At 42.8% G+C, this 24,693-nt stretch overlaps 2 protein-coding genes across 16 annotated transcripts in view; one reads left to right on the forward strand and one right to left on the reverse strand.

Moving 5' to 3' along the window:
• The window catches only part of pmela (premelanosome protein a), a 37,227-nt gene extending 35,471 nt beyond the window's left edge, over positions 1–1,756 (reverse strand). The window contains exon 1 of the mRNA XM_068025018.1: positions 1,674–1,756. Coding sequence (XP_067881119.1) covers positions 1,674–1,737 — 64 coding nt within the window. The 5' untranslated portion in view covers positions 1,738–1,756. The remainder of the gene's footprint in view (positions 1–1,673) is intronic.
• Positions 1–24,693, forward strand: part of cdk2 (cyclin dependent kinase 2) — an 87,718-nt gene that overhangs the window by 46,693 nt on the left and 16,332 nt on the right. For 11 of the 15 annotated variants that reach the window (XM_068025019.1, XM_068025033.1, XM_068025030.1 and 8 more), the window contains 4 exons: positions 9,350–9,446; positions 13,051–13,250; positions 17,759–17,836; positions 23,237–23,357. In XM_068025019.1, coding sequence (XP_067881120.1) covers positions 13,135–13,250; positions 17,759–17,836; positions 23,237–23,357 — 315 coding nt within the window. In that variant the 5' untranslated portion in view covers positions 9,350–9,446; positions 13,051–13,134. Of the gene's footprint in view, positions 1–1,675; positions 1,810–9,349; positions 9,447–11,711; positions 11,791–12,733; positions 13,251–17,758; positions 17,837–23,236; positions 23,358–24,693 lie in introns of those variants that run through there. The other 4 variants (XM_068025026.1, XM_068025028.1, XM_068025020.1 and 1 more) reach the window with 4 other exon arrangements.

Below are 24,693 nucleotides of genomic sequence, written 5' to 3' on the forward strand. Positions count from 1 at the left end.
TGCCTTTAACAATACCGCAGCTAGAAATTATATTAAATGAACTTAGAGTGACTTTCATCCTCCCCATGGTCACGTAAATGACCTTGACGTAACACGACCCACAGCAGAGCAGCAACTCAGTGACATCAGGGAAGATTTCCTCTGTTCACTGTTGAGTGACATACTAAATAGGTTCTTGATATGTGTTTAAGATTTTCACTACAAATAGTGAACCAAGAAAATAATTTTTCCTTACCACCCAACCTGGAAGAAAAATGAATACAAACCTGTACCCTACCATCCCTTGGTGCATTGCATTGGGAGTGCAGTATTCTACAATACCCTACAGAACTACATCTCCAAGACAAAGTCCCATGATTAGAGACAAGAAAGCAAATATGTACCGTACTGTTATATTGTAACATCAGACTTTTTACTCAGTGTGAATGCTCTATTTGATTTCTCGTTTTAACCTAATTCAGCCCATTTGATGCTTTATGACTGTGACCTTTTTCTAATAAACTTTATCTTGCATAGAAGTCTTTTTACCTTGATGGTTGCACCTGTGGTCCAGACATGAAGGGCTAAATTAGTCAGCAGGTACTTTTTGACAAAGTAACAATTTTGCTACATTCAGTTGAATGTAGCATGTGCTTTCTACTGCTGTCAAAAACAATCTGTACTTGGAGAAAACACAAGTCAGAAACTTTCAACAGTTTAACTGAGCACAGGCACAAAAGTGCAAACTTCCGACATATAAAAGGTTAGATTTATTGTCATCTCTTTACATTTCCTACATTACAACAATGACTGCACTTCAAAACTACTTCATTGGCTGTATAGTGCTTTGGGATGTCCTGAGGGCATGAAAAGAATGATATAAATGTAAGTCTTTATTTTTCTTTGTCACAGGCTGATATTTTAGGTTTGAACAACCACATAATTAACTTTCTTTTTACCCTGCTAGTTTTATTCTTTGGGAGTTTAAAATACTGGGTCACAGGAAACAGTATTTTGTATCGGAGCCTTGGAGGGTGAACAGTGGAAGAGATTTAACTAATGAATTCTATACCTGGGGACCACAAGTCTAAACTCCCAGAAAACTATATTTAGCAACTAAAGTTAATCTAAGTGTGATCTGATCTGTAGCTAATTTACACTGGAGCAATTCGACTGACTACAGCAGTTGGAGCTGTGAAACTAACAGTGTAAATATACAGTACCGACACCTCCGAGCTGTTAAAAATGCTCCTTTGCCTGACACCTGCCAAAACACATTGCAAGTTTAATTACAATTATATAATAGGAGGGAGGAATATCCTAAACTAAAAATCATTCTTAATATCAGCAATACATTCAATCCTAAAAGCATCCTTAAACCATCTAGGATATATAAAATGTATATAAATTCCAATCCTGGTTTGGAAAAACAATATTTGTGCATGTAGTACTTCTTTTTGTTCTGAGAAATGTTCTCCCCCAATCCTAGAAAAAAACCTGTATTGTAATGAGAAATTAAACCTGAAAACAGCTTTCATTCCAAGAATTCCCCAGAGGAAAACAGACGTTTTAGAATTCCCCAATGTCAGACAATTAGCAGTACAAATAGTAATATAATTTATTGCAGAAGTCATAACATGTTGTACTGTTAAATGTTAAAAATGACAGTTCTATTTAAAACACATTGAACTTACAGCTGGCAACCATTGGAGCAGCACAAATGATAAAAATCAAGAGCAACTGCAAATCTCTCCACATCTTTTTCTTCCTTCTTCCTTTCACAAACTTCAGAGACGAAGAGATCGCATCTCATATAGAAGCCACTTTTAAGTAAGTCGAAACCATCAAATGCATGTAAAGCCAGCCTACTTGTGACATCAGTGAGGAAAATTTAACCTTTTGAGAGCTGCTGGATAAATAGCATAGGTACTGATTACTTGTCTCTGGGCATGATCATTTTGAGCTTGTCTTTAAGTGATGTGATTTCATCCAGATAGCATATAGTCAGTAATCTTTTGCGATATGCTGCACAGCTTCTGTCATCCTAGTGACTAATATTTGTCTATACATTCCTGGTAGTTAATAATATTCAGTAATAGCAATTTTGTGTTCTTGTGCATTCTCTATCTGTCCTTCTCTCTCTCTCTCTCTTTGTCCTCTTATCTCTGACTCATTCTTTTTCCGTGTCTGTTTTTCTATTTCTTTCTTTTCCTCCTCTTTCCCTTTGATTCTGTCTCACTTTCTCTGTCTGCATGTTTCTTCTGTTCTTCATTTCATAGAACTATTGAAGTTTACAGCACAGAAAGAGGTAATTTGGTCCATTGTGTTTGTGCTGGGGACCAGGAGAGAAGGTGATCAAGATAGTGGTGACCAAGAGGGTGGCAGTCGTGAGGGGGTGATCAGGAGGGAGGGAGCAGTGGGCAGTATCAGGGGGTGGGGGTGGGTGGGTTGCTGGCAGCAATTTGCAGTTTTAGCAGGAGCATTCCTGGTCCTCCCGGCTCCATTGTTCATGACTTCTGATAGCACAGTCTTATGTATCCATGAGTGTAACAAGGAAGACCACATTTGATTCTGTGTTGTTTTTTTTAATTAGTTAGGTTAGTGCTCACAGGGTCAGTATGCACAGGACTAGTATGCACATGGTCAGTGCAGACAAGGTTAGCACGCACAGGATAAGTACACACAGGGTTAGTAGACACAGAAATCTGTTTCATGACTGCTGTGTGATAGGTGTGTTTATTTTGAAAGCTGCAAAGAACACTCAGTCCTTGCAGGATTCAAGTACTTGTGATGTGTAAAATGCTGATTTGTTCATCTTTATAGGCGCTGATGTTTAGTGTCAAATTGTGAGATTCAGGTTCACACCTGCTTGTGTTGCTGAGTTCCCAATTTAGTTGTCTTTCCATTGGAAGGAACAGAGTTAAGGACAAACATTTCCCAATAGCCAGTGAAGCAAAAAACTGAAGAAAAAGACATTAATGGCCTGGAGGTATGTGTTAATTGTGTATCAATTGTTTAATTATATACAGGAGGTGGGTGTTACTTGGAGTCTTACTTGAGCACATATAAGGAAACACTTACCGAAACTGGTGGAGCTTTTGAGTAAGGAACTACATGTTTGTAATCCTTTTACTCTGTACAATAAATGTAACACTGAGTAAAGATTGGCTCCAGCATTATCCTTCAACAACAAGCTTTCTGGAATTTAACAGAAATAACAGCCTCTGTCATTGTCTTGGCTTGGGAGGACAGACCTCTCAGCTGCAGTTAGTATATGGCCCAGAATACCAGGAGAAAAAGAGTTTCACATTCTACCAAAAAAAGCTTGATACCAAGCTATCTAAAGTAGGAAGATTCCAGGGTTAACCCCTCATCTGTGTTGAGCTAGCTTGGACAGTGAAGAGGGTGCAAAATTTGTCTCAACATCCCTGAGCTAGGGAGAGGAAAATCATCCAGATTTCTTTCTCCTAACCACTGTCCAGTGACTCCTGATGAAAAGTACCTATATATGAACGTGGGGTAGATCAGGATCGGCTTGACTGTGATAATCCCATCTCTCTGCCACTCTCTGTCCTTGACTGACACTATCTAGGTTTGCAAATGAAGCACAGCACCTGGGTGAGGTACTGGATGGCTGCTGCAGTCAATGGAACCACACCCAAACATGAGTTAGGACCTTCAGGAGAGAAGAGAATGTTTTGGGTGGGGGAAAGTAAAGAAAAAAAACTCACACAATACTTCATGTGAGCTAGACAAAAGTCGTTTTTCATTGACTTCAGTGAATGCATCCATTCTGCTCAAAGATCAAGAGATAGGATCACTCAGTTGCTTAATATATGTTCTGTAAAGGTACTTAAATGAACATTACAATGGGTGTAACTCTTGCCTCTGAGTCAGGAAGTGAATGTAAAAGATCCTATGGTATGATCTGAAGAAGAGCAAGAGAGTTCTGCTGGTGTTCTGGCCAACATTTATCCGTCCTTTATCCCTCAATCAACATCACTAAAAGAAATAAATGATCTGGTCTGTTGTGTGCAAATTGGCTGCTACATTTCTCAACATTACAATTGTACCTACATTTCCAAAGTACCTCATTGGCTGTAAAGTGCTTTGGGACATCTTGAGGTCATGAAAGGCACAATAGAAACACAGTTCTTTCTTTCTAGCATTGTTCCTGTAAGTTTTTATTATAGTATTTGAGCTACGATAATGTCATCGATGATTTTTAAAATTTGTTCAGGGAATGTGGACGTCGCTGGCAATGCCAGCATTTATTGCCCATCCCTAATTGCCCTCGAGAAGGTGGTGGTGAGCTGCCTTCTTGAACCGCTGCAGTCCTGGGGTGTAGGTACACCCACAGTGCTGTTAGATAGGGAGTTCCAGGATTTTGACCCAGTGACAGTGAAGGAACGGCAATATAGTTCCAAGTCAGGATGGTGTGTGGCTTGGAGGGGAACTTGTAGGTGGTGGTGTTCCCATGCATCTGCTGCCCTTGTTCTTCTCGGTGGTAGAGGCCGTGGGTTTGGAAGGTGCTGTTGAAGGAGCCTTGGTGAGTTGCTGCAGTGCATCTTGTAGATGGTCCACACTGTTGCCACTGTGCATCAGTGGTGGCGGGAGTAAATATTGAAGGTGGTGGATGGGGTGCCAATCAAGTGGGCTGCTCTGTCCTGGATGGTGTCGAGCCTCTTGAGTGTTGTTGGAGCTGCATCCATTCAGGCAAGTGGAGAGTATTCCATCACACTCCTGTGCCTTGTAGATGGTGGACAGGCATTGGGGAGTCAGGAGGTGAGTTACCCGCTGCAGAATTCTGAGCCTCTGACCTGCTCTTGTAGCCACAGCATTTATGTGGCTAGTCCAATTCAGTTTCTGTCAATGGTGACCCCCAGAATGTTGATAGTGGGGGTTCAGCGATGGTAATGCCATTGAACATCAAGGGGAGATGGTTCGATTCTCTCTTGTTTGAGATTGTCATTGCCTGGCACTTCTGTGGCGTGAATGTTACTTGCCACTTATCCACCCAAGCCTGGATGTTATCCAGGTCTTACTGCATGTGGACACAGGCTGCTTCAGTATCTGAGGAGTCACGAATGATGCTGAACATTGTGCAATCATCAGCGAACATTCTTACTTCTGACCTTATGATGGATGGAAGGTCATTGATGAAGCAACTGAAGATGGTTGGGCCTCGGACACTACCCTGAGGAACTCCCACAGTGATGTCCTGGGACTGTGATGATTGACCTCCAGCAACCACAACCATCTTCCTTTATGCTAGGTATGACTCCAACCAGCGGAGAGTTTTCCCCCTGCTTCCCATTGACTCCAGTTTTGCTAGGGCTCCTCGATGCCATACTCAGTCAAATGCTGCCTTGATGTCAAGGGCAGTCACTCACGCCTCACCTCTGGAGTTCCTCACCTCTGGTTACGTGATTTGTGAGAGTACAGCATCATAATGACACAGCAAACCCACAATGACACTCACTCTGTCAGAACCACCCAAAATTGACTTTGACTCCCTGAACCGGCATTGATCCCCCTTTTTACAAAAAAATAGCTTTTTTGCCTTTCTCTGCTTAATGCTGCATTTGCTCCTTGATCCAGGATGGAAGATGGTTTGCACTGTTGACTATTAATTATTATTCTGTCATCACCTGGACAGAAAAGTACATCTCGCCGCTTGGACTTATCCTATTTTCTTTCCATTTTTCTTTCACCCACATCCAAGATTGTTCTGCTTCTCCACAGTTCCACTATGTCTACCCTTGGAACTGTCAAGGTCTGCCATACAAAGAGAATGGAGAGTTTGAATGAGTTCAGGACAAGGTTTCAAACCCATGGACCTACAATTGTAACTCCAGTGATTGTGGTTATCGTTATTAGTTATTAGAGTTATTGTGGTGTTGCCAGCCTGTAGTTCAGTTCCACTGCAGAGCTACTCAATAGGAAAAAGCTTTGCACAATGACTAACCTAGCAGCAAATGAATTGGTCATTCCTCTCATTGCTGTTTGTGGGACATTGCTGTTGAAGAATGTCAGCCATTTCTGCGTACATAGCAGTCACTGCACTTCAGAAGTAATTCATTGTGTGAAACACTGTGAGACCTTTCGACAATATCCTACATAAATGCTAGTATTTTTCTGAACTCTGCAACTCAGAAGTCTAGATTCAGATCATCGCTTCTAACTCATTCTTTTCCAAGACTTCAACAGTGTGGAACTCTGCATCAACTAATCCATACTTCTTGATTTACCTCACCTTCTCCCCTGCTTGTCCTGACCTATTACCACATCATGACTGGGCAGTTTAAACTACAGATAGCGTGACATGGTTCAATCTGAGCTCAGCCAAGCCACTGAAAGTGAATTAAATAACCAAATCAAAATGCTTCCTCCACATCAATAGTCATGTCAAAATCTGATTTGGTGCCACATCGGGCTTCACTGGAGGGGATGGGGAGAAATTCAAACACCTTCAAATCCTAGTCTAGGGGGCATAGTCTAAACATTAGAGTCAGACCTTTCAGGAGTAAAATTCAGAAACACTTCTACACACAAAGGGTGGCAGAAGTTTGGCATTCTCATCTGCAAAAGGCATTTGATGCTAGATCAATTGTTAATTTTAAATCTAAGATTGATAGTTTTTTGTTAATCACAGTTATTAAGGGATATGAGGAAAAGGCAGATTTATGGAATTAGCTTGCAGATCAATCATGATCTCACTGAATGATAGAACAGGTTTGATGGGCTAAATGGCCTACTCCTGTTCCTATGTTCCAAATGTAAGTCAAAGAAAACTCAGTTTTCACTTGCCATCTATATACCAACCAAATTATAAGGGAGTCTATATTTATTTTTTCCTCCTGTCACTGCTTTCTTCCATTGACCGATGTAGAACCCATCCCCTTTATGTAATTTGTTGTGCAGGAGATAAGTAATTTTATTACTGTGTCTCAGACGCCGATTAATGTTTTAATATATAAATTTTCAACTTTTTTGAAATGCAGTAAGTTGCTGGTTGAAATGTTCTTTCAGAACTCCGTTAACCCAGATTCCAAGCATTCCTCAACCGCTTTTTAAAATATTTTTGGTTGGTCAGGAGTTAGAACCTCTCCAGCTGAAGGAATTTTTGCTTTGAATCTGGTATGACTTGTGCTTTAATCATCTAACTCTGGCTGACACAAAGTGAGCAGCAGATCAGGAAGATTAAAGCCTGTGAAAAGAATGCAAGACTGTTGAGCCACTCATGAAGTTGTTGTTTGTAGTCTGTAGTTCTCCTGAATGCACTAACTCATGCTAGGCAACAGTTCCCTAGATGCTGGTTGCCCTCTGGTATTTTGCCTGAGTGGGCATTCTGCATGTGTGAATGTTGGCAAGCTATTTGATGATGAAGGTCAGCAGCATTGTCCTTATCTGATGTACATACACACTTTCCAGCAGGTCACTGGTTAATGATCAGATTTATTTTTAAGTAACTTTAAGAGCGTCAAGAGTCAAGATAATTGAAACAAAACTTAGAAAGGAGTTCTAATGAAAGATCACATCCAAACATTAACCTTTTCAACCTTGCTGTACATTTATTTTCTCTTTTTAAAACCTTAAAAAATATAAGGCTAGAAGTTAGTTAGTGAAAATAGTGAGTGCTTAACACATTCATAGGATGTTTCGCTGTCCATTATTTGAACAACAACTTATATTTATTTAGCACCTTTAACGTAATAAAAAGTCCCAAGACGCTTCACAGGAGCATCATAAAACAAAATATGACACTGAGCCACATAAGAAGATATTAGGTCAGATGCCCAAAAGCTTGGTCAAAGGGGTAGGTTTTAAGGAATGTCTTAAAGGAGGAAAGTGAGGTGGAGAGGTTTAGGGAGGGAATTCCAGAGCTTAGGGCCTTGGCAACTGAAGGCACGGCCGCCAATGGTGGAGCGATTAAAATCGGGGATGCTCAAGAGACCAGAATTAGAGGAGTGCAGATATCTCAGAGGTTGTGGGGCTGAAGGACATTACAGAGATAGGCAGGAGCCAGGCCATGGAGGGATTTGAAAACAAGGATAAGAATTTTAAAATCAAGATATTTCTTGACTGGGAGTCACTGTAGGTCAGCGAGCACAGGGGTGATAGGTGAATGGGATTTTGGTGCAAATTAAGATAAGGGCAGCAGAGTTTTGGATGACCCCAAGTTTACGGAGGGTAGAATGTGGGAGACCAGCCAGGAGTGCATTGGAATAGTCAAGTCTAGAGGTAACTAAGGCATGAATGAAGGTTTCAGCAGCAGATGAGCTGAGACAGGGGCGAAGTTGGGTAATGTTATAGAGGTGGAAATAGTTGATCTTAGTGATGGCGCGAATATGAGGTCGGAAGTTCATCTTGGGGTGAAATGTGACATCAAGATTGCAAACAGACTGGTTTAATCTCAAGACTGTTGCCAGGGAGAGGGATGAGCGGGTAGCAAGGGAATGGAGTTTGGAGCAGGAACCAGAAACAATGGCTTCAGTCTTCCCGATATTTAATTGGAGGAAATTTCTGTTCATCCAGTACTGTATATCAGATAAGCATTCTGGTAATTTAGCAACAGTGGAGGAGTCGGAGAGGCGATGGTGAGGTAGAGCTGGGTATGGTCAACGTACATGTGAAAACTAAAGCTGTGCTTTCGGATGATGTCGCCGAGGGGCAGCATGTAGATGAGAAATAGGAGGGGGCCAAGGATAGATCCTTGGGGGACATCAGTGGTACTGGTGCAGGAGTAGAAAGAGAAGCTATTGCAAGTGATACTCTGGATATGGTTAGATAGATAAGAATGAAACAAGGTGAGAGCAGCCCCACACAGCTGGGCGACAGTGGAGAGGTGTTGGAGGAGGATGGTGTGGTCAGCCTTGTCAAAGGCTGCAGACAGGTTGAGAAGGATGAAGAGGGAAAGTTTACCTTTGTCACAGCCACATAGGATGTCACTTTTACTTTGATAAGAGCTGTTTCAGTACTGTGGCTGGGGCGAAAACCTGATTGGAGAGATTCAAACATGGGGTTCTGGGAAAGATGGACATGGATTTGAGAGGCGACAACACGTTCAAGGACATTGGAGCGGAGAGGGAGGTTAGAGATGGGGCAGTAGTTTGCAAGGATGGTAGGGTCAAGGATTTTTTTTTGAGCAGAGACATTAATTTATTTAAAATAATTGGCTGATCTGATTGGTTCTGACAGCCACCAGTCCTGTCTTCCAAATGATCTGACTGGTTGACAACCTCTAATCCTAGTGGGAAAAACAAAGATTCTTCTTATGAAACGCTGGTGAGCTATCACATTCGAAATGTTGTCATTCTTGAAAAGCTGATGGTTGGCATGTGTGCTAATATTTCTTCTCTCTCCCTAGCATGCTGAGTGAGACCACTTCTAACAAGCTCTCCTGCTACCACTACTGAGATGAGCTAAATTAACAGAGACTGAGGATCGAACCTGGGACCATCCTGGTCAGTGTGCCTGACTTGCACCTCAGCATATTTAATAACTGGACCTTCAGGACACTAAGAAAACAATCAATGGCTAATTCCATGCTCCAAGTGGGAAGCAGCATTGGGAGGGAACACCAGCAATTTCCTGTGAGGTGTTCCCTGCCCTTGTGAGTGCGACCCCACTGGGAGTTTGGAGTCAAATGTTGATGGGTAAATCTTAAAAAATAGAAAAATAGCGAAAATAACACGGTAGTAAGAATGACAGCTTTAATCTTTGTAATATAATCTATGTACAACACTCATAGAGTAGAGTAGAGCACTGAAACAGGCCCTTCGGCCCACTGAGTCTGTGCCGACCATCAACCACCCATTTATACTAATCCTACATTTAATCCCATATTCCCTACCACATCCCCACAATTCTCCTACCACCTACATACACTAGGGGCAATTTACAATGGCCAATTTACCTATCAACCTGCAAGTCTTTGGCTGTGGGAGGAAACTGGAGTACCCGGCGGAAACTCACATGGTCACAGGGAGAACTTGCAAACTCCACACAGGCAGAACCCAGGTCCCTGGAGCTGTGAGGCTGCAGTGCTAACCACTGCGCCACCCTCTTGTGTCATAACACAAGAAAATATAATGTGATTTTCCAGTAAATAACATCTGACCATGAGAAAAAATGACAAAATTCAAGTTTATCTCAATCTGCATGTCAGATGAAACTTTCTTTTTATTTGGAATGTGGGTAGCACTGGCAAGACGGGATTTGTAGTCCATGCCTAGTTGCCCAGTGGGAGATCAGACTAGGTAGGGATGACCAGTTCCCTTCTCTGAAGGATGTTAGTGATAAATTGGGTCTTTATGACAATCTGGCAGTTTTCATGGACATGTTCTGGTGCCAGGCCACAGATTACTAAATTCAATTTCACAACTTGCGATGGTGGGACTATTAGCTGTTAGTCCAGTATCATAACTACGAGGGGACTGTGTCCACAATGTGTAGTTCAAATCTGATCCAGGGTAAGAAGTCCAAATTCTTTCCTTGTTACTCCTTCCCTACTACAAAGTCTGGTGACATCACATTGCAGCATGTTTCAGGTGTAGTGACATTTTCCCTTACGAGATCACAAGATAATTATGGATGTAGAAGGCTCTTCGGCCCACTTTAGCTCTTCCATCCAGCCAGAATGGCCCACTGCAATATCCAGTTTGTTCTTAAATGATTCCAGGATTTTTGCCTCCATTACTCTATTTGAGAGTCAATTCCACATATTGATCACTTTGTGTAAAGAAGGACCTAATTATATCAGTCTAAAATTTCCCTGTTATTAATTTGAACCTGAGACACCTTGTCCTACTCTCACAATTTGAAGTAATTTTCCAGGTCTCACAATTCCATGCAATTTAGCATCTTATGTACTTTCGTAAGATCACCTGTCAGATGCATCTTTTCAAGGTTGAAAACAGTCCAGTCTTTCGTCAACATTCAGATCGTCAACCTTAGGGATCCACTTCATGGTTTTTTTCTACACTACCTCCAATGTCTGAATGTCTCCCTTGTGTCTCATGAACCAAACACAGTACTTTTTTCAATTTAGTATACTGTATTCACTGCTCACAATGTGGTCTCCTCCACATTGGGGAGACCAAACGCAGACTGGGTGATCGCTTTGCAGAATACCTCTGCTCAGTCCGAAAGCATGACTCTGAGCTTCCGGATGCTGGCCATTTCAACACTCCCCCCCCTCCCCCCGCTCTCATGCTCACATCTCTGTCCTGGGATTGCTGCAGTGTTCCAGTGAACATCAACGCAAGCTCGAGGAACAGCATCTCATTTACTGATTAGGCACACTATAGCCTGCCGGGCTGAATATTGAGTTCAATAATTTCAGAGCATGACAGCCCCCCATTTTACTTTCATTTTTAGTTATTTTTTCTTTTTTTGTGTGTTTATTTTATTTTATCTTAGTTTGTTCAGTTTGCCTACCCACTGTTTTTTTCATGTTTGTGCTTGTGGCTGTTCAGTTTTCAGTCCATTAACACCCTATCTGTACTAATGCTTTGTCTTTCAACACATCATTAACATATTGTTTGCCTTTGCTCCATGACCTTCTGGTCAGTTATTCTCTGTGACCTTGTCCTATCTACACCTTCTCTTTTGTTATCTCTTGCCTCGCCCCCGCTTTACTTGCTTAAAACCTTTCACATTTCTAATATGTGCTAGTTCTGAAGAAGGGTCACTGACCTGAAACGTTAACTCTGCTTCTCTCTCCACAGATGCTGCCAGACCTACTGAGCATTTCCAGCACTTCTTGTTTTTATTATTCAAGATGTAGTCTGCCCAGAACAATATACAGTATGACGACCATGTCCTTTGACTAGCATACACTGTTTTGGCTGCATAATTCTACTGGCTTTGATGATTACTGCTTCTAATTAGTTGGACTTGTTGAGCATTGATTCTACTGTACATCTTGTGGCTTCCGTAATGCACAGGGCTACAAAGCAATCTTGCCTTACAGTTACCCACTTTGACTCTAGACCACTTGGGCTTTCCAAATTTATATTAGGTTAATTGAAGTTGCTCATTAAAATAAATTTCCTCTTCCCACATACCCTTTCTATCTCTCATAGAGCGTGCTAACCCGGGGACCTATAGCATACCAATAGTGTGAGCTGGAACTTTTTTTTGTATTGGTAATATCTAACCAGGGTAGTTTAAAATCCTGTTCGGAAGTGAGAGTTTTGCATCAAAATGCAGGAATAAAAATGCCTCGAAAGCACCCAATATATGGAAGGCACACCACAATACAGGGTACAGAGGAAAGGAGGTGGTGTGTGAGAGAACTCACTTTTTTGTATGGGTCTTACATTAGTGTGTGATTATGCAACGCTCACTAGTTTTGTATGTGTGTATCCAACCTGCCAATCTAAAAAAGAATGGATATCACTGCTGTACTGAAAAGGATCTTTGGTAGGATCACCTGCACATCCACTGTTGCCAGTAAATGAAGCAAGCTATTTGGGGTGGCAACCTTGGAAGGGATGGAAATTAACAAGAGAGTGAAACGTTTTAACCAGGAACAACCTTTTAGAGCTGACACAAAAGCAAAATACTGCAGATGCTGGAAATCTGAAATAAAACCAGAAAATGTTGGAAATACTCAGCAAGTCAGGCAGTTTTTGTGGAGAGAAAAACGGAATTAACGTTTCAGGTCAATGACCTTTAGAACTGATATCCAATTTGTGCCCTAGTTATGTGTATGATCCTTGCTTTAGTTGATCCTATTATCATAGGCTGAAATGATGGCTTTGGGGCAAGAAGGCGGGCATCACTCATAAATAAGGGACAGCCTGGCTAAATTAAAAGTGAATGTCGGTAATTTATTTGTTTAAAAAGACAATTGTGGAGTCCATCAGCGTTTCCAATCGCTGAAAAATAGGCAAGGGTCCTTTAATAGAACAATTCGTTTGATGACGCTTACATCCAAAACTTCCTGGACCAATGGCGTGGGATGTGGGTGGAACTGAAAGAGCGCGGGAAAGGCAGTGTAATGGCGCGGTGCTAACTGTTACATTGTTACGATATTTGTCAATTTCAATCCCCGGTTGAAAGTAACTCGCTGCTCTAGATCACAAGGATTTAGTCACCGATCATCTCGTTAGGGACTAATTGGAGAAGAAGGGGGAAACTGAGAGGATGGACAGTTTCCAGAAAGTCGAGAAAATCGGGGAAGGGACGTACGGTGTGGTTTATAAAGCCAAAAACAAAGACACGGGAGAAGTGGTGGCCCTGAAGAAAATTCGACTCGACACGTGAGTGATGAGATCCCTTTGAAGGCTTGTGAGCGGCCGGTAGATTGATCATTAAGGCCAGGATATACAGGTCTCAGCGCAGACACAAAAGATCCAACAGGATGTAACCGCTTTTGTGTTTTGTTCGTGTTGGTTGAGCCATTGCTATCGTTCGGTGTAAACTTTTTTCGGGGGGAAGGAGTTAAACGTTTTTTAAAAAATATTGGATTCTGTACACGTTTTCTGCCCTAATTCTGTAAATTCCTTGAATGTAGACCACGTTAACTGTAGCGACCGGCCTCGTAAAGTGATATGTTACTGGTCCTGTCCACTGCATACCACACAACTGAGGAAATAAGGACACGAAGAATAATGGTTAATTCCAAATATGGGATGAGGCAGTCATCCAATCCAGTTTCCGCATGATGTCATGACAAGTACTCCATTAATGTTCCCTGCACCCTGATTTCATTAATGCCTTAGAATCATTTTTCTGGCTCCTGTGATGACTCAATGCATAAGTGTATTGGCCTGGTGTGGTCTGGACTTGGAAGATCTTGGATCTTCATTCTCTCGGCTGAGTTAGTTGTTCTCTGCTATGGTGATACGAAGGGGTACTAAGATTGTCCTGAGAAACCTTGGGGAAACAAGGGGAAATGTTAGCCAGGCTTCTTACTCCTGATGAGTAGTTGGCGATTTCCTGGTGGAGAGTGGTCCATGTGGATGTCAGGTGAGGATAGCTGTCATGTGCCCCCACAGTGGAATAGTCTGACACTAGCTCTCTAGACTGCAAGGTAGATATGGGTCAGGAATGCTATTTCACTCCCAGAAGGAAACCTGGTCATTGTAACCACTTAAATGGTTCCAGGATTTTTGCCTCCACTACCCCTAGCGGAAGTCCATTATGCATACAATTACCCTGACTCGATGCTGTCTTGCAGATGAGACATTAAACCAAATCCCAGTCTGCCTGCCCAGGTTTACGTAAAAGATCCCACCACAATGTATGAAGAAGAGCAAGGAGTTCTCCTGGTGTCTTGCTCAATATTCCTCTCTCAACAAATGCCATAAAAAATAGGTTAACTAGTTATGGAAGGTCTGGAATTTCCTCCCTAAACCTGTCTGCCCCTCTACCTCTCCCGTCCTTTAATGCTCCTTTTAAAATCTACATCTTTGACCAAGCTTTTGGTCACCTGTCCTAATCTCTCCTTATGTGGCTTGGTGTCAAATTTTATCTGACAACGATCCTGTGAAGTACCCTAAGACATTTTATCATGTTAAATATGCTATATAAATGCAAGTTGTTGCAAGGGTTGGTATAGTTTGTGAACGATTGTTTACATGGAACTGTGAGCTAAATTTTTCACCCATTGATCCATGCTACCTTGATCTACCTAGATCTAGTAATGTGTAATGAGGTAGGATTAATAAGAGCTATTGTAGTTAAGGATCGTCTCAGGGCTAGCGATCACAACATGGTAGAATTTCAAATTCAGTTTGAGGGCGAGCAACTCTGGTCTCAAACCAGTGTCCTGAACTTAAACAAGGGCAATTACAGAGATATGAAGAAAGAGTTGTCTAAAGCGGGCTGGGAAAATAGACTAAGGGGAAGGTCAGTGGATGAGCAGTGACAGATATTTAAGCAGATATTTCATAACGCTCAGCAAAAATTTATCCCATTTAAAAAAGCACTCGATGAGGAGGATGAACCACCCGTGGTTAACAAAGGTGGTCAAGGAGAGTATCCAATCAAAAACTAAGGCATACAAAGCAGCGAAAACTAGTGGTAGGGCTGAGGATTGGGAATTTTTTAGGAACCAGCAGTGGATGGCCAAAAAGCTAATAAAGGCAGAAAATTGATTATGAAATTAAATTGGCAAGAAATATAAAAACAAACAGCAAGAGCTTCTACGGGTATATAAAAAGAGAGTAGCTAAAGTGAGTGTGGGACCCTTGGAGGATGCGACTGGAGAATTGATAACGGGGAACAGGGAAATGACAGATAATTTAAACCAATATTTTGCATCGGTCCTCACGGTGGAGGACGCTATAAACATCCCACAGATATCAGATAAGTAAGGAGCTAATGGGAGGAAAGATCTTGTAACAGTCTCTATCACAAGGGACAAATTATTTGACACACTAATGGAACTAAAGGTAGACAAGTGGCCAGGACCTGATGGCTTACATCCAAGGGTTTTAAAGGAAGTGGCTGCAGAGATAGTGGAGGCATTGGTCGAAATATTCCAGAATGCACTGGATTCCGGGAGGGTCCCAGTGGATTGGAAAACCACTAATGTGATGCCCCTGTTCAAGAAGGGAGGGAGACAAAAGGCAGGAAGCTATAGGCCAGTCAGCCGAACATCAGTCGTTGGGAAAATGCTAGAGTCCGTTATTAAGGAAGAAATAGCAGGACATTTAGAAAAGCTTAACGCAATCAAACACAGTCAACGTGGTTTTTAGTTTTTTTAGTTTGAGATACAGCACTGAAACGGGCCCTTCGGCCCACCGAGTCTGTGCCGACCATCAACCACCCATTTATACTAATGCTACACTAATCTCATATTCCTACCACATCCCCACCTGTCCCTATATTTCCCTACCTATACTAGGGGCAATTTATAATGGCCAATTTACCTATCCACCTGCAAGTCTTTGGCATGTGGGAGGAAACCGGAGCACCCGGAGGAAACCCACGCAGACACAGGGAGAACTTGCAAACTCCAGGCAGTACCCAGAATTGAACCCGGGTCACTGGAGCTGTGAGGCTGCGGTGCTAACCACTGCGCCACTGTGCCGCCCACAGTGAAAGGGAAATCATGTTTGATAAATTTGCTAGAGTTCTTTGAGGATCTAACAAGTAGAGTTGATAAAGGGGAACCGGTAGATGTAGTGTATTTAGATTTCCAGAAGGCGTTCGATAAGATGCCACATAAAAGATTATTGCACAAGATCAGAGCTCACAGTATTGGTGGTAATGTATTAGCATGGATTGAGGATTGGTTAACTCACAGAAGACAGAAAGTCGGGATTAATGGATCTTTTTCGGGTTGGAAAGCCGTAACTAGTGGAGTGTCACAAGGATCAGTCCTCGGGCCTCAATTATTTACTATCTATATTAATGACTTGGAGGAGGGGGCAGAGTATAATATATCCAAATTTGCTGACGATACAAAAATAGGTGGGAGGACATGTTGTGATGAGGACATAAGGAATCTACAAGAGGATATAGATAGGTTGAGTGAGTGGGCATATGTTCTTATGTTAATGTCCAAATCCAGTGCAGTGTACCAGGTTTACTGATTACCAACTGCTTAACCCAGGGGCTCTGGCAAAGAGATATGTCCACTGTAAGACTGACTTCCCCTCTAGAGTAGTCAGTGCTGGAGCCCTCACTCCATCCAGCTGTTTCTCCTTTTTGTTACAAATCCACCCCGTTACTTTGTCCTGGATCTTGCACATGGAAGGAAGTCCTTTCATTACATGCCTTGGAGTTCTAAACCATGAAAGTGAACTGTTTGGACACATGTACTGAACAATGTTGAGTACCCATGTCCCAGGCTTTGTTCCTGGCCTCTGCTGAGCTAATCTCAGCCAGGACATTGGAGGTGCAACACACAGCCTCAGTAACTTGAATCACATCATGTTTAACATTATTCACAGTGCCCCTCTATTATTACAGTGCAATATCTGTGTTCTTCCACTCGTTGTTATGGTTTTGCCACTCATGTAACTGGAGTGTCTGCTGTTCTTCGCTATATATCCCTAAAAAAGAGTGTCTGTTTCATCAGAGAGTTTGCATACCAGGTCCTTTATCTGCAATGTTGTCGTGCGTAGTTCGCAGAATAGAAACTTGACACGGCCTCTTTCAGTTCTGTGATGATATTTTGACCACTTTGTCAACATGTGCCCCATGTATAAGTGAATTTATTTTGATTCCTCAGTCCTAATTTGCCAGTCCGGTATTTTCTACAGAAAGTGCTGGAAATACTCAGCAGGTCTGGCTACATCTGTGGAGAGAGAAACAGAATTAACATTTCAGGTTGATGACCGTGTTCTAATGAAAGGCCATTGACCTGGAACGTTAACTCTGTTTCTCTCTCCACAGATGCAGCCAGACCTGCTGAGTATTTCCAGCACTTTCTGTTTTTATTTCCAATTTCCAGCATCTGCAGTATTTTGCTTGTATTTTCGACCTTTTGGTGACAAACACTGAGCAAATGCAAGACGCATGAGTGTGCGGGTGACGTGTAGCCCCACACACTCAATGCCTTTGCTAAAGTTTCACTTAACCGAATTAGCAGGTCACCCTAAGTGTTGTAACTCCACCTCTTTTAGGCAATAGGGTGAGAGTATTGAGGCTTCAGACCTTTGCAGAAAGGGGTGTGATGTTGTCTAATTAACGACTGACAGGATCCATTTATTTGGCATGTGAAGAAAATTGATGTTTTTTTCTTCTCTCTATAGTTATGCTTTGCAGTGAATCATTATCGTCTTACTAACGATCGCTTATGCATGCTGTCTTTCAGGGAAACCGAGGGGGTGCCAAGTACAGCAATACGAGAAATTTCACTTCTCAAGGAACTCGGCCATCCCAACATAGTCAAGTAAGGGCTGTCTTTTGTGGTATATCATGAGTTCAAGGAAACATTTCCTACAAAGAAAGCCTTTACATTCTTCTAGCACTTTTTATGAATTCTCTCAAGCTTCTAAAAGCACTTCACACTCAGCAATCACTGCATTTCAAAGTAGTTCATTCTGCTGGGAAATGAGGCAGCCATTTTGTACACAGTAAGATCATACTAATAGCACTGAGATAAATATTGCGCAAAGTAAGATCGTAGTGGCACCAATGAACTGAATATTTGCGCAAAGATCATACTAGTGGCAGCAAACTAAAATTTGTGTACAGTAAGATCATCCTGGCGGCAATGAGCTGAAAACTTGCGCAAAGATTGTACTGGCAGTAATGAGATGAATATTTGGGCAAAGGAAGATCATACTGTCGGCAGGTCCCTGGAATTCTGCCCTGCCTCAAGGTCAATTTCTGTGACCAGCCCTGTCACTGGTTGGATTCATACATGGCACAAAGAAAGCTGGTTGTAGTTGGAGGCCGATCATCTCAGCCCCAGGATATCGCTGCAGGAGTTTCTCAGGGTAGTGTCCTAGGCCCAACCCAACTGGTTCATCAATGATCTTCCTACTATCATGAGATTAGAAGTGGGTATGTATGCTGATGATTGCACAGTGTTCAGTTCCATTTGAAACTCTTCAGATACTGAAGCAGTTTGTGCCTGCATGCAGGCACAAAGACCTGGACAACGTTTAGGTTTGGGCTGATAGGTGGAAATAACATTCACTTCACACATGTGCCAGGCAATGACTATCTCCAACAAGAGAGAATCTAACCATCTCCCTTTGACATTCAATGGCATTACCATCGCTGAATCCCCCACCATCAACATCCTTGGGGTCACCATTGACCAGAAACTTAACTGGTCCAGCCATAAAAATAGTATGATTACAAGAGCAAGTCAGAGGCTGGGAATTCTGCGGCGAGTAACTCACCTTCTGACTCATCCAAAGCCTGTCCACCATCTAAAAGCAACAAGTCAGGAGTGTGATGGAATACTCTCCACTTGCCTGGATGAGTGCAGTTTCAACCACATTCAAGAAGCTCAACACCATCCAGGACAAAGCAGACCACTTGATTGGCATCCACCACCTTAAACATTCACTCCCTCCACTACCGGTACACAGTGGCAGCAGTGTGTACCATCTACAAGATGCACTGCAGCAACTTGCCAAGGCTCCTTCGACAGCACCTTCCAAACCTGCGACCTCTGCCACCTAGAAGGACGGTGGCAGCAGATGCATGGGAACACCACCACCTGTAAGTTCCCCTCCAAGTCACACACCATCCTGACCTGGAGCTATATTGCTGTTCCTTCTCTGTCACTGGGTCAAAATCCTGGAACTCCCTTCCTAACAGCACTATGGGTGTATCTACACCCCAAGGACTGCAGCGGTTCAAGAAGGCAGCTCACCACCACCACCTTCTCGAGGGCAATTAGGGTTAGGCAATAAATGCTGGCCTAGCCAGTGATGCTCACATCCCAAGAATGAATTTTTAAAAAAATTCTATGGTGAATGAATGTAGATTCTGTGACATGTTACCATGTGGTTTACACATGTTTACGTCACAAAAGTGCAACAACAATTTTTAGATTTTAAAAAAACCCTCAAGTTTAGAGAATAGCACTTGTGGTCCTCGATAGAAGATGGAGAGCAGCAGCAAAATGGGAAACCAAGACCTGGAGCAACCACCCAAATTCACCAGCAATCAACCAACAGCCAGGTGCTTGCAACCATATAACCTTACTTGACGTTGGGAGAGGCCCTTTGACTGAAAGATTATTGCCCCTAGCCATTTGCCATTAAATTTTATTAAATTAAAGGGGGACTCTTAGTTTCATTCAGCTAACTGAAGTGATGGTGGAAGTTTTACCCACACCACCCTCATAGTTGTGAAAATGCCCTTTTCTTCACACTGCCCTATGTGCTGCACCAGCCCATCCACTGCACTGCAACACCAGCCAGGTAACTGGGTGAGCGGTGGTGAAATTGCGAACCTATACCGGACTGTTCTAATGCTGCTTATTAATAACAAGTTGCATGTATAAAACAACCACTTTACAAGTGCATTACAAAATAAAATTTGGCATTGAGTCATATAAGGAAATATTAGAGAGAGGTTTTAAACAGCGTCTTAAACAAGGGATGGAGGCGTTTCGAAGAGGGAATTCCAGAACTTGGGGTCTAGGCAGTTGAAGGCACTGACAATGGTGAAGCAATGAAAATCGGGATGTGCAAGAGGCCAGAATTAGAGTGCAGAGATCTCGGAGGGTTGTAGGGCTGGAGAAGTTGAGGCCATGGAGGGATTTGAAAACATGGATGAGAATTGATTCAAGTATTCACTATTTGAGCAGTGAAGCCAAGTAATCGGGAGCTCAGAATTGTGTTTCTCGTAACCCATTGCATATATCTCACTTTTGCCCATTTCTAGGACTCTTAAAACAATGTTAAATTTAATGCTAAAGCTCTGTTTCTAAGAGACCTGTGGCTTTCAATTTGTTTGGTTGTATTCTGTACAGTTGATCTGAAGCAGGGCTGGAACGTGCTTTCGCACAGGTGGACACACTGTATCCATACTGTTCATTGGGAACACCTCATCAGTATGCCACCAATTTAAGCAGCCCAGTTTAAAAAGGAGTAAATTCTCCCCTGTGGCTTACACACACAATCAGATATATCCCTGCAAGAGACTAGTCGACTGTGAGAGCAGTGTAGGGTTGTTTTTGCCCTCATTGATTTTTCACTCACCCAGCCCCTTAGATTGGTATGTGGGGTGAGGCAAAGGATGGATTTGTAAATAAGGATTTTGAAATGGTTGGGGGATGGCACGTCACTGTAACAATAGAGCTTACTTATACTTCATGTATAACGTGACAGGTAGTCAGGGGTGGGATGGTGTTAATACACAAGTCATTTGTGGTGAGGATGATGCTGCAGTTCGCTTACCTGTCTTGATCCCACTCTTATGGGTGTCCTGAACTCTCCTCCACCAATCTCCAATTCCTCAGCTGTGTCCTTGTGTAGCCCACACATTAAAGTCCAACCTCCCATTTTCTGGGGATCTGTGGTGACTTGTTGAAGACCCCGTTTATGGATTCTGCCTTGAATTGTGTTTCCATTGGTATTAAGTAATAAATCCTTGTAGCATTCTGCAACTGGAAAACAGAATTACCTGTTGGTCAAATAAAGCAGCCAGGACTCGATTTATGTTATTTTGAGCTTCTGTGGGATTCTAATTGAAATTTGGATCAGCTGCTGTTTGAAGGATCTGTTGGCTGAAATTATGGGTTAGGGGAAACCTCATCTACGCAGATATATAGCTGTTTAATATAATCCCCATGGCTTAATTTAAGACCTGTCATTTCAGTTTGTAGACTTGCAGCAAAGCTGCTCAGCTCTGCGTTCTATTGGCGAGTGGCTGTGCCTGGTACTGAATCCCCTAGCCTTGGATATCTCCTGGTCAGCACCTCCAATTGGAACTGAACACGAGTCAGTGCCCAGTGATGTGTAACTGCTCAATATAATAAGTGAGCAGGTCTGTGACAAGTTTTGAGATCTGAAATGGCAACTGGGGGAATATCTGTAAGCACCCAAGCATTCCTGTAAGGTAGGAGACCCGTTTTAAATAGTGTTTAAAGGGAGGCCTTTACAATGTTTTACATGTTTCCTTTATGGCCCCAACTTGCCTCTTTAAATCAATTGCTGAAGTAGTAGGGAAGAGACTTGCTGCATTTGGCTCTGTGAAACTGTCATTGAATTCTTTTGTAAAGCTGCTGTTAGAAGTTTATTGGCAGGTGCACTGCTTCCTCCCAGCTCAGGAGAGTTCACAGGTGATTAGTGGTTAATTATTGTGGGGAAACAAATTTGAGTAAATTTTTTTTAAAAAACTTTTCCACATAGACTGCAGTTTGTGCACCAGGTAGCAAATGCAGGTCTATAAAATTGTAACTTTAGTTTAGTTTAGAGATACAGCACTGAAACAGGCCCTTCGGCCCACCGAGTCTGTGCCGACCATCAACCACCCATTTATACTAATCCTACACTAATCCCATATTCCTACCACATCCCCACCTGTCCCTATATTTCCCTACCACCTACCTATACTAGGGGCAGTTTATAATGGCCAATTAACCTATCAACCTGCAAGTCTTTGGCATGTGGGAGGAAACCGGAGCACCCGGAGGAAACCCACGCAGACACAGGGAGAACTTGCAAACTCCACACAGGCAGTACCCAGAATTGAACCCGGGTCGCTGGAGCTGTGAGGCTGCGGTGCTAACCACTGCGCCACTGTGCCGCCCGCTACGTGACAAAAATCCTGTTTTTGTGACTGGGCGAATGAAGTAATCAGCAGGTCTGACAGCATCTGTGGAAAGAGAAACCGAGTTCACGTCTCAGGTCAATGACCGATCGTCAGAATTGGGAAAGGTTAGAGAAGTAACAGGTTTTAAGCAAGTACAGAGGCGGGGAGGGGCGGAAAGAACAAAAGGGAAGACCTGTGATAAGGTCGAAGGCAGGGGAGATTAAATGACAAAAGGGATGATGGGGAAGGCAAAAGTGGGCAGTATTAGAACAAGTAAGGAAACAAAAGATGGTCTAGAGGAGGTGTGAACGATAACAGCTGAAACATCACTAGAAAATTGGAGCAGTGGTTATGATCCGAAATTGTTGAACTCCGTGAGTCTAGAAGGTTGTAAAATGTTTAATTGAAAGACGAGGGGCTGTTCCTCGAGTTTCAGTTCAGCTTCATTAAAACAGTGTAGGGGGCCAAGGACAGAGAATTCTGATGACAAGCGACTGGAAGCTCCAGGTCATGTTTGTGGACTGGAGCGAGGTGTTCAGCAAAGCAAGTATAAATCTGGACCTGCTCTGTTCTCGCACTTTGGCCACGGTTGGAGCTCTCACCAGTGTGCAATGGAACAGATTTCATAAAGGACCTTTTACACCTAACTGAGAAGCCTTTAATCTCATCAGCCTGGCCTGGGCTAGGGGAGCGTGACAAGAGACTGATCTATAAAGGATGTAGTTGAATGTCTCCTCTGGAATTACATAAGAGTGTCATTACAACAACAGCTTGCATTTTATAGCACTTTTTAACAGAATAAAATATTCCAAGGCTCTACACAGGAACATAAATAAACAAAAAAAAAAATCACCTGACCAATTTTACATTTTTCTGTTTGCAAAACTAAAATAAACCATGAGATTTGCCAAATGATTTAATCTGTTGTGGTTCCTGCAAGTCTCTGTACTTTGTGACCATACAGTGGGTGAAACTAAGGTCTTTCTGGAGAAGAGAGTTGGGAATTACATTGGAACCCATGGCTGGATTACTAGTATTCCTCTTTTCCCCTTCCCCACCCCTCCTTCAGGTTACTTGATGTCATTCACACGGAGAGTAAACTGTATCTGGTCTTTGAGTTCCTGCATCAGGATTTGAAGAAATTCATGGACGGCTCCTCGGTCAATGGGATCCCATTGCCACTCGTCAAGGTAAAATCACGTGGGTTTCATAGGACGAAGTTAAAATGGAACAGATCAAGAGCAGGTCAACTGCTTGGGGGATGCATTGTGGTTGATATATTCCCCAGTGTGTGCTTTGCTGTATGGCGGCTTAATATATTACTTTGCCAGCAAACATGGTGGCTGTATCTGTGGTGCAAATTAAACTGTTTAATGCACAAAAGCGTAGACTTTCATTAACTTTTATGGCACATTAGACAACTTCTTAAAAAGGATTCTCCACCACATTAAAATACCGAACATCTATTCCTCAAATGATCTTTGGCAGGTGCATAGGATTAATTCTGCAATTGGTGGGAAGCTGTACTCTTACATTTCACATTTTTAGGATATCCAAAGTTCTTCTGCAACCAATAGACCACTTTTTGAAGCTTTGTCATGCAGACAAACATGGCAGCCTATTTGCGCACAGCATGGACCCACAAACAGCAATGAGATAAATGACCATTTGATCTGTTTTTGATGGTGTTAGTTGAGGGATAGGTGTTGGCACAGGATCTCTTGTGTTCACCTGAATGTCTCATCCAAAAGACAGCAAAAAAACTCCGACAGTGGATCCTGGTTTCCAAAATTATTTGCTAGTCTGGATAGCGCAATTTTTATGCAATTCTTCAGTTTATGGTACAACAGAGACTGCATCCTATATTACAAATTGCATGGCATTTGCAGATGTGTATGTTGAGGGTCCGATGCAGTTCTGCACACCGGGTTGGTATTCTTCATTGACCGAGGCGAGGAACCATCCTTGGCAAGAGGTTTGACCGGTGAAGGAAGGATGAGTCAGAAGACGTGTTATACGTTCTGTTGAGGCAGCACATGGTCACTCTTGGTGTTTAGGAGGGGAGTATGGTGCTAATCCTCTACAGGAAGTGTTCCCATATCTCCTGATGCCCACCTCCAGGAAAAGCCTCCAGGTACCACTTGTAACACGTGCTAAAACCTCCCATTGATGGTGGAATGTTTAACTCAGCAAATCCTCTGACTGCATAGGGTGGATTTTGTTCTCTCCCAGGCGTCTGGGTCCGTTGCGGGGGGTGCGTGCGGGGGCCTGAAGATGCTGCTGGGAGAGAACTACGCACACCCTGATGCCGGGAAGGTCTGGCCTGATGTTGGCGGTGGCGAGGCCTCATGGTGCCTCCCCACTGCCGTTCGGTGACGGGACCCCCATTTGAATATTTAAATAAATTAAAATTAATGATGTCCTGCTGCGATCTTTGGCCCGGTAGCCAGCACTCCCGTGCCTTCGGATCCCCGTACGGGGAAACAAGGCACCGCACTGGTGGGGAGGGGGGAGCAGGTAAGTTTG

The sequence above is a fragment of the Heterodontus francisci genome, chromosome X (assembly GCF_036365525.1).
Source record: "Heterodontus francisci isolate sHetFra1 chromosome X, sHetFra1.hap1, whole genome shotgun sequence".
Classification (NCBI taxonomy): domain Eukaryota; kingdom Metazoa; phylum Chordata; class Chondrichthyes; order Heterodontiformes; family Heterodontidae; genus Heterodontus; species Heterodontus francisci.